We start from the raw sequence: 17,355 nt of genomic DNA on the forward strand, positions 1-17,355 counted from the left end.
ATCTAATACTAGGCTAAACTTTATATTTATTGTCTAAGTCTCTAATTAAGTTAACGTCTAAGTTACTACTACGACTACTATAGAAGTAGTAGTAGTAATAGTAGTGCTATCCTCCGCGGTAGTCCGGAGAGCCTAATTAACAATATCTATAGTACTAGTAGTAGCTTACTATACCTCGAATATTAATACTATATTACAGTAGTAGCTAAGGTAATAATACTCTAGCCGATTTTAGTAGATATAACATGCTTAGAAACAAGATAACTAAAGTGCTTAGGTAAGCACGGACGACAGTAATATCACCTCAACTCGATATAGCCTAGTACGGCGGCAACATGGAAGTGGATACGACACCTCGAAGAGATTGCTAAAGGTCACTAATCAGTCTCAGCATGATGAGATGAGCATGACCCACCCCGCTGGTTGGTTTCAAGCAAGGGGAGGCCACACGGTTCGCATTCATGTTGTTGGTGGAGGCAACTACTGTACTGACGCGACCTCCTGTGCACCCGCCGCTTCCGTGGCGCTGCCCGAGCCCGTCAGCAGAACTGGTCAACGGGAGCGGACGGTGGGCACGTTCTCTGCCAACTCTAACAAATGGCCTGCACATGAGTCTGAACCTAATCTCATTATTGAGTTGCACACGTCAACGTCAACACACTTGCGAGACAGCTCACCACGCACTCGGTAACTTTATGGCATTCTCTGCTAAAATCCTGTGCAAAGACCTGTCCAAGCTGCACTCTGCTTTCGACACCCCTTCTCTCGGATCCAACCCTTGTCATGCAAGGCAGGTCGGGTAAGCAATATCATGTCGCATTGCACGGGCATCACGCGAGCTCAGGCCAGCAGAGACGGGTACCTCTTTTCTGCGACCTGCATGGCAGATCAGAGCTTAATAGCCAGGCCTTGTCCGGACACCTTTGGCCTCTTGTCAGGACTCTCGACACTCACTTCTGTTGTCGACATAGACAGGACCATGGACAAGCCTTCGCTATGTTTGTGCTTTCCGTGCATTCTACACTACCTGGAGGGATACATATATCCACGAAGCGAACAGCAGCACTACCCGGTCCTGCAGAGGAAAGGATTTACTCGCGAACAACAACAAGCCATCGCTGAAGAGTGGTACTGGGTTGCGTTTGAAAGAGAGACGGCCGTGAAAGACTATATGAATGGCTTCGTGACCTTTCATGATGGATGCTACTGGAGACCACCACCGGTCTGGGAACCGTCCTCCTCGTCGACACCTGGAGCGAGTTCATCATCATCGCGTTCCACGACCGCTTCATGATCGTTACGAGGGAACGGCGTCCTACTCGTCGACAACTGGAGCAGGATCATCGACGTTACGTTCGACCGCGGGTTCATGATGGTAACGAAGGGACGACAGACCGTCACTGCCGGTACGGCCAACACTTCACTCAGGCAATTGTGGTCATCACCTGGAACCTTCACATTGGAATCGCTCTACCCTTTCGGGATGTCGTACCACCTCACTCATCGATATGCCGATGACCCTTCGGCAGAACAAGACGACATCCCCTGCTGCACTCCGTAACCGGAATCGTTTCAGGCAAGGGGCCCTTCTGAAACTGGCTCTGCAACGTGGCGTAGTCGTGGTCCATGACTGTCCTCATCGGCTCGACACTCCCAGCGGCAGCTCGGAAAATCCACCATCCCACTCTGGTCTTTAGGCACAGTTGATCTTGGAGGAGGAGACTACGCAATGTGGCATTACGCGAGAGGTCATGGTCTTCAATGCCCCACTGTTCTGGCGAGATGCCTAGGACAACAAGGCATACCATGTCTATTGGGCGACCAGTAATTGACTACGACAAGCGATGCAAGGATACGGCCGTCGCCTATCACGAGTGTGGAGCGGGTCTATCGGGGCGCTACAAGGACCCATCGCTTGGGGCAGGGGTATCCCAGCATGAATAGGACTACATACAAGACGACATCTCGACGGCGTACGCTTTCCCATGTCCTCAATGGCATACGATGCGACGATCAGACAGGCTGAAGGTCAGATGGATTGGGTACACGATACAACGTGTCAACGTACAGGCGCCTGCACACACGAAAGACTCCACGTCACACACCGCCAGCTTAGCTCTTGTCCCGCGGCAGCAGAAAAGTCTACAACCAACCACAGGCCGGTCAAAAGCACAGGGCATGAAGACATACCTGGACTTCCTTAATCACGGCGCCATATCAGCAGTGGACCATGTTAAAGTGAGGCTGGTTACCGTCGCTCGAATTGCTGCAGTACAGTATGGGTCCGAGCACAATCGCGATGGGTCCTATGCACTACTATGGCCATGCGGTCATATGCAGATACCGAACGGGAACGCACCTTAGCGACGACCGCTGACGGCCCATAGCGGTCACGCTCAGCGCGCGCATATACAGAAGTCAAAACACACGCTACTTGCCGAGTACTCTCAGCTCGGTGACATCCACCAAAGACTTCTTGCGATCTACAACCTCTTGCTACTTTTTAGCCGCGCGGTGCATCAATTTACCCACAAATGCAGTAAGCGCGACGCAATGCCGGACCCGACGCCCGTGTCCAGATCTACAGGTGGTATTTTCGCATGGCGTCGTTGCGATGCTGCGGTTGCGTGGCTTGGCACGCCAGGTACGCCTCACTTTTGAGTAAGACTTTACTCTATCTCGACTTCATCTCGATCTCGATGCCATGCGTGCGATTGGAGCTCTGATAGATTGGATACGAAGCAGGATGGGTTAATGTGATGAGTGGTGACGGCTGCACCTGTCCGGCAGTGGTCCGTGGTATCTTCTTTTTGCAGCGTGGTGATGAATTGCATCAGTGATGTGGTAGGGAGAGAGGCGATGGGGTTGGTGGGATTTGGAAGGATGGGCAGTGGTGCAAGGAGACTGGTGAAGATCATGGAGTGGAATGAGGCGGCCAATCTTGACTTGACTTGCTTGCTGGAAGCTGCATAGCCAAAGGACACAGAAGTGCATTTCGAAGAACACAGGAATACAGACGCCATTGTGACGCCCAGAACCGGCCCAGGAAGCCCAGCGATTGACGATTAGCTTGTCGTACTCGGAGGGTCTTGATGTTGAAGCGACATTGGCTTGGTCGGCGATTGATGCTACTGCAGTCTGCCACGAGGGTGGTTGTTTGCTGCCAAACAATGCCTGCGTTCTGCCGCCATTGCATCGATCACTGCGGAGGAAACCCGGTGTACGGCAGGGGGCTCCAGTTGAGGAAGCCTCTCTGGATTTGTGGGCGTACGATATACGAATCATGCTGGTCGTCCGGAGTTCGCCTGGGATATAGTATAGCTATGCAGGCGGTAGAACGAGGTGAACTAGATGTGCGTCAATGCTTGGGAAGAGCTCTTGGATATCTGAGAGACGATTGGAAGCATCGATACTGTTACTTGCGACCCGATTACTGCTCATACTCTAACGGTCAGGCTGTCGATGTACTGGTCGACGCCTCTCCAGCATACGACTCCATATGTGCAAGTCACTTGGGAATGATTGCTCACCAGTCTTACAGTCCCATCCGTATGAACTGATCTTACGTCACTGCAAAGAAGGATCGGGTTCCAAGCTATTGCGACTTGTATGGTCCAGTGCCACTGCCATTGCAAAGCCCACGTCTCAAGCAGCTCAGGCCCCGTACGCGTCACTTTCGTGATGCTCTGTTGTCGGACCGCGAGCGCCCACACGTCTTTCACGGTCTTGTTAAGCGTAGCGACCGAGCGCTAGCCACACCGGAGTACGAGCTTGCGAGTACGTAGGTGAGGCGTCAGCGAGGGAGTGAAGCTCTATACCAGCCCTCAACTAGCCTTGGCGCCCGCTCTGATTGGTCAACTTTCAAGTTTTAGGGTCACGTGACCTACCGCACTGTGCCTGTTGGCGAACTCGCAAACATATACTCGTCGCTAACGCCTATGTCGTCGTATAATAAGCACTGTACGTCGGGTAGCGGTAGTGTAGATCGCACGCTTACTGTTAGCGGTTAAGAACCTCTAAAGGTAAGCGTAGCGGAGTGGAGCTATCTACCAACCCTTCTAGACTGCAAAGTAGCGTGCGATCCACGCTACCGCTACCCGACGTACAGTGCTTATTATACGACGACATAGGCGTTAGCGACGAGTATATGTTTGCGAGTTCGCCAACAGGCACAGTGCGGTAGGTCACGTGACCCTAAAACTTGAAAGTTGACCAATCAGAGCGGGCGCCAAGGCTAGTTGAGGGCTGGTATAGAGCTTCACTCCCTCGCTGACGCCTCACCTACGTACTCGCAAGCTCGTACTCCGGTGTGGCTAGCGCTCGGTCGCTACGCTCAACCATAGTAAGAAGAGGAAACGACCTACCGTACATGTCTTTCTATCTACTCGGCTTGCGACGGAGCCGATAGCTGGAAACTCACTCTCCTATCCTTGTGTCAAGGTTTGATGAATGTTTGTCGCTAAGATCGAGGACTCAGACCATGCTGTCTGACACGGTTTGTGCTCTAGGGTGATGACGGGTTCGAGACTGAGAACTCGCTTCACTTTCCTTCCAAACAACATGAACTTGACCACTTCTACATTCGCTACCACGCGTCTCAAGGACCCGGGCTTTGTTCCCACCCTCGACCGGTGGCGCGATGTCGACGCTTAGAATACTCACCGCGATGCGTGTGGATTGTACTGCCGGGCATGAGCGCTTCTTCGCGAAACACGATACATGACAGCATGCGCGGCACGTTATCTGGTGCTACGCACCTGCGGCTGTCCATTGCTGATGCCTATGTACGGCCAGCTGCCATGTACACGGTAAGCCTTTCACTGACATTGTAGCATCTGCTGGCTTAGGATCAAACCACACTTGTGCCAGTATGCGTCTCCTCGACGTGGACTCCGTCCTCTCCACCGAACACCAACCAAGACTGGAAGAATACCTCGGTCATGTCCCGGAGTATGCCATCCTCCCTCATACCTGGGGCGCAGACGAAGTCCTGTTCGAAGATATCGAGAAAGGCACAGCTCGTCAGCGAAAAGGTTTCCGGAAGCTGCTGTACACCGCCCGTCAAGCAAAAGAGCATGATATCAAGTACATCTGGGTCGACACGTGCTGTATCGACAAGCCTAGCAGTGCCGAGCTTCAGGAGGCCATCAACTCCATGTATGCGTGGTACAAGGTAGCAAGTATATGCTACGCCTTTCTGGAGGATGTAGCTAGCAAGTCTTTGGACACTTTCGGCAAACTGGACGATGCCAACACGCTGGCTGTGCTCTCCGGGGCCAGATGGTTCACTCGAGGCTGGACGTTACAAGAGCTGCTGGCTCCACGCATTCTGATTTTCTTCTCGGCAGAGTGGACTTGTCTTGGTGGTCTCTGGAACCAGGAATGGTCAGAGCTGATCGGCAGGGAGAAAGACAACTTCGGACTATTTCCATCTTTGCCCGCCGTGGTCTCGGACATCACAGGTATCGAGCATGACTTTCTTGAAGGCATCTGAGCCACTGATGAAGCGAGCGTCGCAAGTCGGATGTTCTGGGCAGCAAAGCGGCAGACCACCCGGGTCGAGGATGCTGCCTACTACCTGATGGGCTTTGTTCGACATTACCATGCCTCTGCTGTACAAAGAGAAGCTCTTATGACTACAGGAAGAAATTATGAGGCGTTCTGGCGACGTGTCTCTGTTTGCATGGACGACCCCTCGGACCGATCGCACAAGTCGTAGGGATCGCGTTCGGCGGAGACGTGACATTTCACCCTTCATGGACTGCTGGCTGATAGTCCAGACTGCTTCGGGATTGCGGCTAGGGAATCTTCGCGACAGCTGGGACCGTATGGCATAACGAACATAGGCGTGCAGATTCAAGTGAGGCTCCGCAGGCTGTCAGGAGATGTACATCACGCGAACATCATCTTACTCAATCGTGAGGGGATATATCTGTTATGGCTGGGCGAACACTTCTTCACTCGTATCCTGGTCGATCGCCTTGCCTCTCAACAGCACGCCTCCTTTGCAGCTGTCGATGAGAGGACTATACACATCGCAAAGCCCTCAGGACGATTCTACTCTCATGTGGAGAACGACTACAGAGCTATTGTCTGTCGTCGCCTCACTTTACCGCCTAACAGCCCAGCCAGTACGACATTTCAGATCGTGAGAACCTGGGCTTGGCATGCTCGGGTAGCTGGCTGGCTCGCCAGCAACTGCGACTGGTCAAATATCGGTGGCTACTACAACATTGATGCATGTTACGGCTTACTGCTGCGCCTGGGCGGCACATCTACCTATCTAACATTCACTATTGGGTTCCTCCATGGTGTATTACCAGCATGTAACCTCCAGGACCACATGGGCTTATTGGCACAATCGCGATCCTCGGTCTTGGACCTTTTTCCCGCCTCATATGATCTATGGATACCACTCGGCTCGATGCGCTAGACTGAGTGCCATTCGGTGTGCTTAGCAAATTGACGTCAAATCGATAGAGGGTTGCCAGACTCATGTTTTTGGCTTCGACATCCGAGAGCAAGCCAGCAACAATCATTTGCAGTCGTACTCCGTCTGGAGTCTCAGCCCACGGCCTTGCACTATAAGGTGCGTTACAGAAGGTTTCCGTCCAGCCTGAGGCAGCGCTTGTACCGTGAACGAGCCTGTTGCGCGAAAGATGCACGGCAGCGTAAAGTCATGCGTGATCACGATATCGAGGAGCAGTATGGCTTGTTTATACTTCGCACATCTACTTTGATGGTCAGCAGCAACCCTCGCAAGACCACCCACTACAACGTCTCAGGATGCCAGGGAGAGCATTTTTGCCCGCGTCCATCGCCCAATCAACAGATCTGGAAAGAGCTGTCACAACATCTCCAGCTTATCGTAGCTCGAGCACCTACTCGGTTCAAGCTGTGGCCTGAACACTTCAGCAAGACGTGGAAATCGATAGCACCACCTCTTGCCCAAGCCATTGGCAGCCGAGCTTTGCCTAGGAATTATTTCACCAGCAGGCTACGCAATCACTAACGTCCAGTGGACCTCTTCATCGCGAATTGTTTGTTGCACAACCAACGTGATATTCTTGTTGTTCACTAAACGGATGTCCTTTTGTAAGATGTCGAACGAGAAGTTGCCAATCTACCCAGCCCCAGGATCGTGAGAAATTCGCTTCGATCGGTCGCCGAACAACCTGGGGCACCACTACACCACGACATGGAGCGCAAATAAGCATAAACGCACCGGCCAGCCCGTAATGCCGTACTAATCAAGATCGTGTCTCTGTTACACCGCCCAAAGCTGCTTGCGCATCACTTCAAAGATCACCCTTGGCGATATTGTCACTGCGCACTGCCCGAGCAGATGGATTACGCTTGGCTGCTGTTGCGACCGACCAGTTCACCGGAGTTTGGCGATTCAAAAAAGCAGCAAATACCATGGACGACGCAAGTGATGTCTACTGGGACGAATTTGCGTATGATCCCTCCGCAAATCATGAATTCGAAAGCTGCATGACCACTCGATCCAAACTTTGAGGCCAACAAACCAGAGCCAAGCAAGACCACGAAGACGATCCGTCTTCACCCAACGACGCGGACTCCAAGACTCAAGCATTCCTGAAACGCCTTGTACACACCAGCAACATCTATGGAATGTGTCATGTCAGCCAAGTGCTCTCTATAGGAGCTCAACAATGCTTTTCATCGGAGGCTCTGCTTGGCTACGCGTCGGGATCAGTTTCTTGGGTGACGAAGTGTCTCATACAATGGCATTGACTGGCTCGATGTTTTAGATGTCAGTTCGCTGTCAACCACCTGTCCTTATCGCACCGCGTGCTCCCTTGCTTGTTGATCATGCATTCCTCTTCGCCGTACGCGATGTGCGGCGAGGAGTGGCAACCATGCGCTGTGACAGATACATCGTTAGTACGACCTACACACATCGTTGAAAGCGAAGACTGATCTTTTCCCAGGATGAGGAAACACAAAGATAGTGTTCCGGCGAGGCTCTGGCGGCATCTTTGCGATTACCTTCATGGCAACACTGTGAAATATAAGCGATTGGGACCGGGACGCACGTCAAATATACAATCATTTCCAACACCAAGTGGCACAAAGACACGAACCGATTCGAAAACGGCCGCGTACGATGGACTGCGAGGCCTCGCGTGTCTAGTTGTCTTCAACTTCCACTTCCTCTATCCGTACACAAAGACGATCACCCACGGGTACGCTGTCGACACAGAAGACGTCAATTGGCGATATCCTCACCAACTACCTTTCCTATGTCTTCTGGTCCGCGGTCGAGCAATGGTCACGCTCTTTTTCGCCATCTCAGGCTACGTTCTAAGCTACAACTTCCTCGCCTCAGCACGAGGTGATCTATCTCTGCATGGCATCACACGTTTGGCCTCGCTGACACTTCGTCGCTGGATGCGATTATTCATTCCAGCTTCCTTCAGCATGTTGCTTGTCTGTTTCGCAACGTACCTCGGAGCTTTCGATAAAGGTCGTCAGCTTGCAGGTACTGGATTGGTCACTGGTGCCTGGGAAGAACACCCACCACGCTTCGACACTTTCGCGGAGCAATGGGAAGACTTCCGGAAAATGTGGTGGTCTTGGTCAAATCTTTGGGAGTGGAGATTCTACTATGGAAACTACGACCCGCACACCTGGACGATCCCGGTGGAACTTCGTGGTTCTATGGTACTGTTTATGATTCTGCTCGCGTCGCTTGGCTTGAAGCAACGGTGGCGCTTTGGCCTGATTGCACTCGTTATGTCGTATTGCTTCTGCACCGGCAAATGGCATCTTGCCACGTTCATTGCTGGAGCTCTGATTGCCGATTTTCATCTCACGTGGCCAAGGAGCGATCGGACACCCTCAGCTGATCCGGTCGACGATGAGAAAGATTTCGATCATCCTTCTAAATTTCCTACTTTCGAAGTCGCCCAGCGGAGACAGCGATATCTGGTCACACGACGATACTCTGCTATTCTCTCGAAATGGTTCGTCTTCCTTCTCGGCCTATATATCCTCTCTTTCCCGGACGACAAAGCAGAAGTGACTCCCGGGTTTGTCGTCCTCCGCCGCTGGACGCCACCAATGTACAACTACCCCCACCACTTCTGGCATTCGTTCGCCTCGATCTTCATCATCTGGTCTGTCACAACGATCCCAACGGTCCGAGAGATCTTGAACTGGCCGTTCCCGCAGTATCTCGGCAAGACGAGCTATGGCTTCTATCTGGTGCATGGACCACTGTTGCACTCGCTGGGCTTCGCCCTACAGCCGAAGATCTTCGCGGCTTTGGGCCATGAGACGGTTACGAGGTGGTGTTTTGGTCTGCTCGTTGGATGGGTCATCATGTTGGGAGTGAGCATAGGGGTGGCGCATTTGTTTTGGAAGTTCGTGGATGTGCCGTTGGTGAAGTTGACGAAGAGGATCGAGAAGGTTGCGAGTAGGGAGAGGGGGGATAGAGGGGGTGGTGGGTTGGTATTTGTGAGGGCTGATAGCGGGAGGGGATAGATGATAGATCATCTGTCCGCGTCACGAACATGGATAGAATAGAGCGTATGAACGGACAGTCTCCGTACTGCAGGGTGATGAATGGATCGCTTGAGGCCGAGACCAATGGCCTTAAAGCTGGCAATGTCAGGGACAGCAGCTCGTCTTGTGCTCTCTAGGTAGATATGGAAGTCGTTCATTCACTCGAATCGATGCTTTAGCGATGCCGCATGTGAATACGTGTTCATTCCGGCAGCCGCTGTAACCGGGCACGCCGAACAGAGCTGTTAACATCTCGCCATCCACAACAACCGAGTTCTCCTTCTCCGCCTGCTGTACATGCTGACCTTGCCAAGTCGCTCTTGCCGGCCGGAACAACACAAATATGGCTTCTCGAAATAACAAGAAAGACATGCTGACGTACGGTGCTACTGTCGAGACTGTGGTCAGTCTACAGCGAGACCTTGCCCGCAAATATCGCAATGTTGGTCCACAGGTCAACGACATTTGGCGCGGATTCACCCCAAAGCAGCGCGAAACGGCAATGAAGGAAGCTACTGGCGATGGAATGGTGTTGAAACACTCTCGTGACCCTTCGATGGGCGATTTGTTCCATTTCATCTCCGAGTACAATCTGCGAGACATGACGGCTGACCCAGAGCACTTCCTAGACATGCTCAGATTCTGCGCAGAGACGGATTTGACTGATCAGGTCGGCATGCGTGACGGCCCTTACATCATGTGGTCAATGGAAACACATCGCTTCCGCGGCCGTCCTGGGGACGATGGCAGAGACGATTTCATGATTTTCTTGAGTGGCGAGAACTATGGAAAGCCGATGAGGTCCACCGATCCCAACGCGAACTTTCTGCAAGAAAATCCAGTGCTGGCCAACTCTGGAATCTGTTTCCCTGCCGCCACTGGTCAACTCATCTTATTGCGACAGAACCTGTTCTTCCAATACTTCAATCACCTTATCGAGGAGGTGCTCGAGCTCGGATCAAGCACTAGGATCAGGGAACCACCCTCCAAAACACGATCGACCACGTCTACGCTGACGAACGCCATGTCTGTAATGCGGCTTCAGCCACCTCCTCTGAAGTTGACCCTCTCAGATGTGCTTGTGCAGGCACTGGAACAGAAGCTGTCTCTCGAAGAGTATCTCGACGTGCTCCGGACCGAGCCTCAAGTGCTCAATTCTGCTGTTCAGAGCATGTACTACAGTCGACCCGAACTAGTACCTGATGAGAAAGGCCGCATCCTTCCGGCACTGACCGACGAGTACATCAGTATGGCATTGTTCGATACCGTGACTGGTGCGGTGCAAGCGATCGCCTACTGGCAGTATATCTTCCGCTTGTTACAGAAGCTCGACGACTTGGATGATAAATTCAAGCGTCCTTTTATTTTAGACGAGTTGGCAAATGCCTGTCATCTAGAGTACCGGCGAGCACAGAAGGCCTTCAGGCGTCAGATGTCGTCCCCTTCTGCCTTCACCGTGAAGCGATTCAGACATATCAGCACGACGCAAGACCTTGGTGTGCCAAAGATCGCCATCAAGGGCCGGCCATCTGACTACACCGTCTCCGATCCGCAAGTCCACTACATCCTACAGCTGTGCCATCCAGACACCACTCCTAAGCAAGCAGTAGAGTGGATTCAGAAGCTCGATGCCCACAACGCGAAGTTCGCGGGAGATCACGCACGACTCCTGGAGGATGAGATGACAGCTCTCGGCGGCCTTGCCGTCATTGTTAGCTTCATACAAGCTATGTCGACGACGATCTCTCTCAATCCATCCGGCAAGCAGGCCCAGCGATTCGTTTCCCGATCAGCCAAGCTCGTTGAAGAGCTGAACCGGCTGAAGTCACAGGCAGACTTTGGTGATCATGTTATACCAATGTACAACATCCTTGAGCCGGGTGTCGCCACGGCCGCGCTTCAAGCTCTCAATGACTTCGTCGTTCATACCACTGGAGAGAAGCTGGGCCTATTGTACCATGATTTGTCCGAAGATTCGCTTGCCGATCTGGAAGAGTCATATCTTCAAGCGAAGGCCAAGGCTGTAGCCGCTGAGCAGGCAACAACATATGTCCCTTTCCCGACTTTGTCACAGTCGACAGGAGCTGGTATAATTCATCCGACGACAAACATAAAGGCAAAGACTCGGGGCACACCTCGTGAGCTTGATATCACGGCGCCCCCTAAGGAGCCGCCCACTCCGGCGACACCGCCGCCGAAGCTGAGAGTCAAGGCCTCCACTGCTGCCGTCTTCAATACGATCTTCTCCACATCCGAGGCGAAAGGCTTCGTGGCGTGGTCGGACTTTGAAGCAGCACTCGCAGATCTAGCCTTTTCCGTCACACCAAGAGCCGGCTCGATCTTTACGTTCATTCCTCCAGGGGCAATCGGTTCCGGGCGACCGATCAATTTCCATCGTCCGCACAAATCTGGAAGGGCTGTCATTGAAGGTCATATATTGCCGATTTTTAAGCATCGACTGAACAGCCGATATGGCTGGACCTCAGACACATTTGAGATTGTATAGACCTGGGCTCTTTTCGGACAGTGGCATGACGATGCCGCAATGTTGTGTTCAATGCGTGTACCTCGAGACTTGCCAGTCTCATTTGACACAACCTGGAAACCCCTTCGGCAGAGGCGGTCATGAAGAGGATTCATGATGTCAGCGCATACACCCTAGATAACTGCAACTACACTGTCCAATACTCGTGCACCGCAAGGATTCGGCGTGATAGAACTCGCTTGCTCAGCGCCGCAGGCACCGCACCCCATCATCAATAATAACGCCAGCATTCGCCGGCGGTCCCAGGCCTTGCAGCGTCATGGCGATTCTAACACTGATCAACTCTGAGACCTCCGGTCCCAGATCAACCTTGGTCATTTCGTTCTGAGGGAGCTTCCCTGGCACGAACCCACCTGGTGCATAGGCCGGCACCTGCTCCCCGTTAACTTTCGTTCCCGTGACGCTGATCTGACAGCTTGTGGCAAGGATGAAAAAGCCATTGAAGGTTACGGTCAGGCAGCCATAGTAGAACCGCTTGAAGTCGAAGGACTTGACGTCGGCACTGCGGGAAAGTGTGATGTTGGCGCTTGGGAATAACGGGAAGTTTCTACCGTAGAGTATGTTGGTGATGATGTACTCTCCTGCTGTCACGGAGCCGCTGTGGGGCTTGACGCCGCTGAGGTAGAGATTTTCGGTTCCAGGGACGACGGATTTGAACAGTGCTGGTGCCTATCAACGTTAGCATGTTAGCTGTGTTGGAGGAAGTGGACAGCATCCTCATTAATACATACAAAAGTATCCCAGCCAGTCCAATTGGCACCGTTGTATCCATTAGGTACCCGCAGCAGAGCTAGGACATCTATGGGGGACGTAGGTAAGGTATCGAATTGCGCTAGCGTTGTTAACACTGGACAAGGCGAGCTGGACCGGACGGGCGTAAATCATCAATCACTTCCTGTGTTCCGGCTGGACAAGTGATGGTGCTGTCTGCAAGGCCGGACTGGATAGCAGCGCCCAAGCATAGTGAGCTGAAGCCGATAGCTAAGAGGAAAGTTTGTGAGTACATCGTACAGAGATCTTGGGAAGTGATAGAAGGAATCAGCGGATCCTGGGAGTGGAAAGAAGGAATCAGTGCGGCGTGCGAGCAGGCCTATCTTGTATGTCCGAATGAACCTTGCGAATTGCCTGTTGTGAATTGGACTCGATCGTGCAACGTGCACAATCTAAGCCATGGCGCCATATCCGTCCATTGCAGCTACTGCCAAGGCGCCACTTCCTCCTCACTGCATCATATCTACGCGTCGTTCGCAGGACTACTCTCGTAACGTCACGAAGAAGCGCGACACAGGCCGCTGATGCTCGGGGTTGGTTGACCTTGCTTGCACGAGAGCTCGACCATGATGCTGGAGAAGGTTCCGCAACGGGTACACCGTGTATACGAACGTCTTTGTGTGTGGTGACTCCTGAATTCATCCTACACCGCAAGATTCTGAATAGGCTGGTGTTCGCGAGGTCATCGGCAAGTTCACTTTGTGAGGCATGCTGGTCTACATGTATTCGTCGTTACGCCAAGATCGATTAGGATCGAAAAGCAGCTTCGCGTTGCTGAACGCCACAGCGGACTGTAGAGAAGATGCTTAAGAGAAGAGAACTCGATTGTGGTCGATCAAGCATACATCGCTACATTTCTTCATGATTCGTGGCTAAATCCTCAGCAGAACCGCGAAGGCGAACTTCCAGTGGTAATGTCTCGTGTGATCAAGTCTCTCAACAGGCTGCCTTGCGTTGGGCGTACCGATAGCGACGTATCCAACAGCATCATCAGGTTTTACATCACCCATCTGAATTACAGTATTCTTCAACCTCCTCGCCTTGTCTTGACCATCCTCCATCGAAGGACCTTGCTCAACGTGCACATACGGGCTGTGGCGGATCGAGTTGACAAAGTCGTCCAGTACGTCAGGGCCCTTGCGTGTGGCATCGAGGTAGGCAGTGGCGAGTCCCATGCCGAAGAGGATCGTCGAGACTATCACCAGGATAGCGAAGAAGATCTTGTGGCATCGCAGGACCGTCTTCTCAACTGAGATCTGGCCATTGCTGGATTGGGTCAGGGCGATACTTGTGTCATCGTTCGCTGCAGCTATGTCGATGCCGCCGGTCAAGGTGTATGGGTCGCCGGCTGCCAACATCCAGGTATCGAGGAGCTGAGAGAAGCGCGTGGAGAAGAGCTGGTCGCTGATGTCGTAGAGAGGTGTTTGGGTCTCGGTGAAACTGTCTCCAATGGCGGATCTGAAGGGAGTGACTGGGTCGGCAAAGTAGGATTCAAGGGGTGTCAGCGTGGTTGGGCCGCGAGTCTCGTTTGCTGTTGCTAGGAGGAAGGTTTGGAAGAACTCTGGTGCGACTTTGGCGGCGTATTGTTGGAATTCCTCATCTTGTTGGTGGTTGAGGGGGGAGTCGGGTTGGGCGTATGTTGGGTGGGTGATGCCGTCGAGAACCGTGAGAGATGATGATGACCGTGGCTTGGTTGATGCGCGGACCTTCGAGACTGTGCAGTTTCGCTCGGTCATGCAGTAGACCTGGGCTTCAATGTACGTTGTGGTCAGGTTGCACCAGGCCTCACTGAGTGTCACTGTGAGGTTGGTGCTTGTTGTGGCACTGTCGAAGGCCAGCCAAGACTCGAAGCCGATCCTGCGTGGGTCTGTGCTATTCACATTGTGCGTGCTTCCAAAGTCGACGGCCAGACCCTGGCCATTGGAGACTACGGATGTCGAGTTGGCCCAGTTCGATAGGTTGGACTGCAGGTAGTTGTCATATGTGAGGTTGCTGGGACCAGACGGCGAAACGTTCTGCACCGAGCAGTCGGCATTCAGGTAGGACGTCTCAACGTTGAATAGCTGCTTGATGTTCACGAGGTCATCGCCGAACAGGTCCTGCTTGATAGCTTGCAATTTAGGATCAAGTGCTGCCGTGTCATCGGTGCTATTGGTCGATCTTGCTTGCGCTTGAGTGAAGGAATCGTTCCGAACAAATGGCAATCCAACGAGAGACGAGTAGACCAGTTTGTGCGTAGACTTTGGCACATCAAGCGCAGTAGCCAGGGCAGCATATGCGCCTGTCAGATTGCGGCCGATTGTAGTGTACCAGCCATCCACGTCTGGTTCCTGGTGTAGTCTCAGGTCTTCGAGCATTGGAATCTGAACGTTGCCGAAGAGGTCCTGCGTGCCGTTCTTGGAAGTGCTTGGGCTGAACAATGCCATGTTGAACGCTGAGGTGGCTGCCTTCACGAATGGTGGAAAGGCGATGGGTATTGGGCTGTATGGTGTGGCATCCCGATCGTAGTATACGAATGGCGTATCGACGATGGTGTAGTTGCTCGCCTTCTTCACCGCCCGCAGGGACGTTTGACCGCCGACAGGATTGAGAATCCAGAGTAGGACGATGAGCGGCACAAGGAAGCTCAAGCTACGAAGTTTCCATGGTGTCAAGACCGACGACACCAACGATCTGCTGCCGAGTAGCAGTTGGCTAAGTCCTACAGTTGCGCCTTGCTCGAGCCTCCATGTTGCAATCGCTTTGATGAATTTGGCAACGATGAGCGTGAAGACGATGGGGAATAGTGTCGGGTTCTATGTGGTGGCAAGTCTTCTCTGCCATCATGTCGTCGTGCTCGTGTCGCAAGTGCACCGCGTTTGACGTGATGGCGACGCCTGCCATTGTGGTTAAGGAATTGGAGAGATGAAGACACTTACAGAAATATAAAGGCGATATTGGACATGACTACATGTCGACGCCAGTCCAGCCATGCCATGGAGCCATGCAGAGTGGCGCCCACTGTTGAGGGCGTGCAATGGCGTCGCGTGGCATCCAGACGCCTTCCGAATGCTCAAACGCGAGTCGAGAGGCCTTGGAGAGCTGTTTTCGTTGGCATTCGGCAACAAACTTTGGTAGACTTCGGTCTGGAGCGTGTCGTGGCTTGCGTACTGTCCGGCGACAGCGAAGCCACTAAGTAAGACTGGACCCCGACCCGAGGACACTTGAAGCCTGTTTCTTAGAATATGTAATAAGTGATTGCAATGCAGTTTGTTCAGATACCTTATTACCGCTACTAATACCTAGGTAGCAAGAGATAATAGCAAAGACGCTTATTACTCTTCTCAAGAAGATCTAAGAGAGGTACTACGTCACAATCGACAGCTGTAGTATATGATAGATGTCCACATCTTCGATCCTGTCCTCCTTCGTCGACAACAGCAATGGCCTTTGCGAATGTGCATAGCGACCGTGAACCGTGCTATCTTCCCGAGCCCCTGAACGCCATCCAAACCGACGACTCCCCAGCGTCCTCTTCACCATATCACCCTTCGAATCCGTATAGGACCATCAAGATCCGCAATCGTAACATCCTCCCCAATCACTTTCCCCTTTCGCAGAATCTCACAATTGCCAAACTCCCTCTCTTCGAAAGCAAGTTCATACACCCCAGGCAGAGCTTCTTCCCACTTCTCATACCCCAGCGACGCCAGCTCTTCATCATTGAGCAGTTGTGCTACCTCGCTCGGCTTGAAGACGGCCGGAGGCTCGGTGTGGTCAAGCATTTGCGTAAAGTGCGTCTTGATCGCCTCGGAGGTCGCGGCATCGGTTGATCGGGCGGGCACAGCCTTTTTGATGCCCCAGAACTACGCATCGAAAGCATGAGTTCATGGTCTTCCTTACCTGTGGGAATGGCTGCCGCGCGTGGTGGACGTCTTACCCATTCGTACCAGGTCTGCTCCGGCAGTCGAGTTTGCGATGAAAGCTGTTTTAGCTGTGCGTCGCGGTCGAGTCGAGCGTCCATTGTTACTGAGGTGTGGATGCTGGATGGTTAGTGTTGTTGTCGAAGAAGAGCAAGAGTGGATGGCAGGCTTACATAACCTCACTAGCGTCGATGGCTCGGGAGGCAAGACTGAACCATCTTCTGTTCAACTTCGCCTTGCTCTTCTCATTGACATACTCGGAATCGAAGTGGTGTCGAGCATAGTAACAAATAGCTTCGGACATCTTGGAATACGATCAACCCTTCAGAAGCTTTATGGTCCTTACTGGCACTCACAGAACAATGGCCCGCAACAACCTGGCTGCGGCACGCGAGCCTTTTGTAACAACAGCTTCATCCGGTCTCTCCTGCCCTGGAAGTCGGTAGCTCTCGAGCTTCCAGGGATGACGGAACACCCAATACCGAACGATCGTTACAATGTCTAGGACACATCACCGATGAGACCCTTCGTACATACGATGAACCTTGACTTCCACGCTGCTTATCATGCCTCAAGAGCCAGCTGTCGAGGCAAAAGCTCGCTTCT

The 17,355-nt window shown here is 52.7% G+C and overlaps 6 protein-coding genes across 6 annotated transcripts; 3 read left to right on the forward strand and 3 right to left on the reverse strand.

Moving 5' to 3' along the window:
- Positions 1-979: 979 nt before the first annotated feature.
- On the forward strand, positions 980-1,294 carry CLAFUR5_06506 (uncharacterized protein; the record flags this gene model as incomplete). Its single annotated transcript, XM_047905654.1, has 1 exon — positions 980-1,294. One exon carries the CDS (start codon positions 980-982, stop codon positions 1,292-1,294), a length of 315 nt encoding a protein of 104 aa, XP_047761680.1.
- A 202-nt stretch (positions 1,295-1,496) lies between these two features.
- Positions 1,497-1,808, reverse strand: CLAFUR5_06507 (uncharacterized protein; the record flags this gene model as incomplete). Its single annotated transcript, XM_047905655.1, has 1 exon — positions 1,497-1,808. One exon carries the CDS (start codon positions 1,806-1,808, stop codon positions 1,497-1,499), a length of 312 nt encoding a protein of 103 aa, XP_047761668.1.
- A 3,062-nt stretch (positions 1,809-4,870) lies between these two features.
- Positions 4,871-5,494, forward strand: CLAFUR5_06508 (Vegetative incompatibility protein HET-E-1; the record flags this gene model as incomplete). Its single annotated transcript, XM_047905656.1, has 1 exon — positions 4,871-5,494. The coding sequence occupies one exon, from the start codon at positions 4,871-4,873 to the stop codon at positions 5,492-5,494; it is 624 nt and encodes a 207-aa protein (XP_047762107.1).
- Positions 5,495-7,836: 2,342 nt separating this feature from the next.
- CLAFUR5_06509 (O-acetyltransferase PaAT-1) lies at positions 7,837-12,037 on the forward strand (the record flags this gene model as incomplete). Its single annotated transcript, XM_047905657.1, has 3 exons — positions 7,837-7,904; positions 7,956-9,469; positions 9,846-12,037. The coding sequence occupies 3 exons, from the start codon at positions 7,837-7,839 to the stop codon at positions 12,035-12,037; spliced, it is 3,774 nt and encodes a 1,257-aa protein (XP_047762106.1).
- Positions 12,038-12,259: 222 nt separating this feature from the next.
- On the reverse strand, positions 12,260-15,730 carry CLAFUR5_06510 (uncharacterized protein; the record flags this gene model as incomplete). Its single annotated transcript, XM_047905658.1, has 4 exons — positions 12,260-12,745; positions 12,808-12,908; positions 13,812-15,642; positions 15,701-15,730. 4 exons carry the CDS (start codon positions 15,728-15,730, stop codon positions 12,260-12,262), a joined length of 2,448 nt encoding a protein of 815 aa, XP_047762028.1.
- A 632-nt stretch (positions 15,731-16,362) lies between these two features.
- On the reverse strand, positions 16,363-17,053 carry CLAFUR5_06511 (uncharacterized protein; the record flags this gene model as incomplete). Its single annotated transcript, XM_047905659.1, has 3 exons — positions 16,363-16,692; positions 16,767-16,869; positions 16,923-17,053. 3 exons carry the CDS (start codon positions 17,051-17,053, stop codon positions 16,363-16,365), a joined length of 564 nt encoding a protein of 187 aa, XP_047762029.1.
- Positions 17,054-17,355: the final 302 nt, after the last annotated feature.

The sequence above is a fragment of the Fulvia fulva genome, chromosome 5, assembly GCF_020509005.1.
Source record: "Fulvia fulva chromosome 5, complete sequence".
In the NCBI taxonomy this organism is placed as follows: domain Eukaryota; kingdom Fungi; phylum Ascomycota; class Dothideomycetes; order Mycosphaerellales; family Mycosphaerellaceae; genus Fulvia; species Fulvia fulva.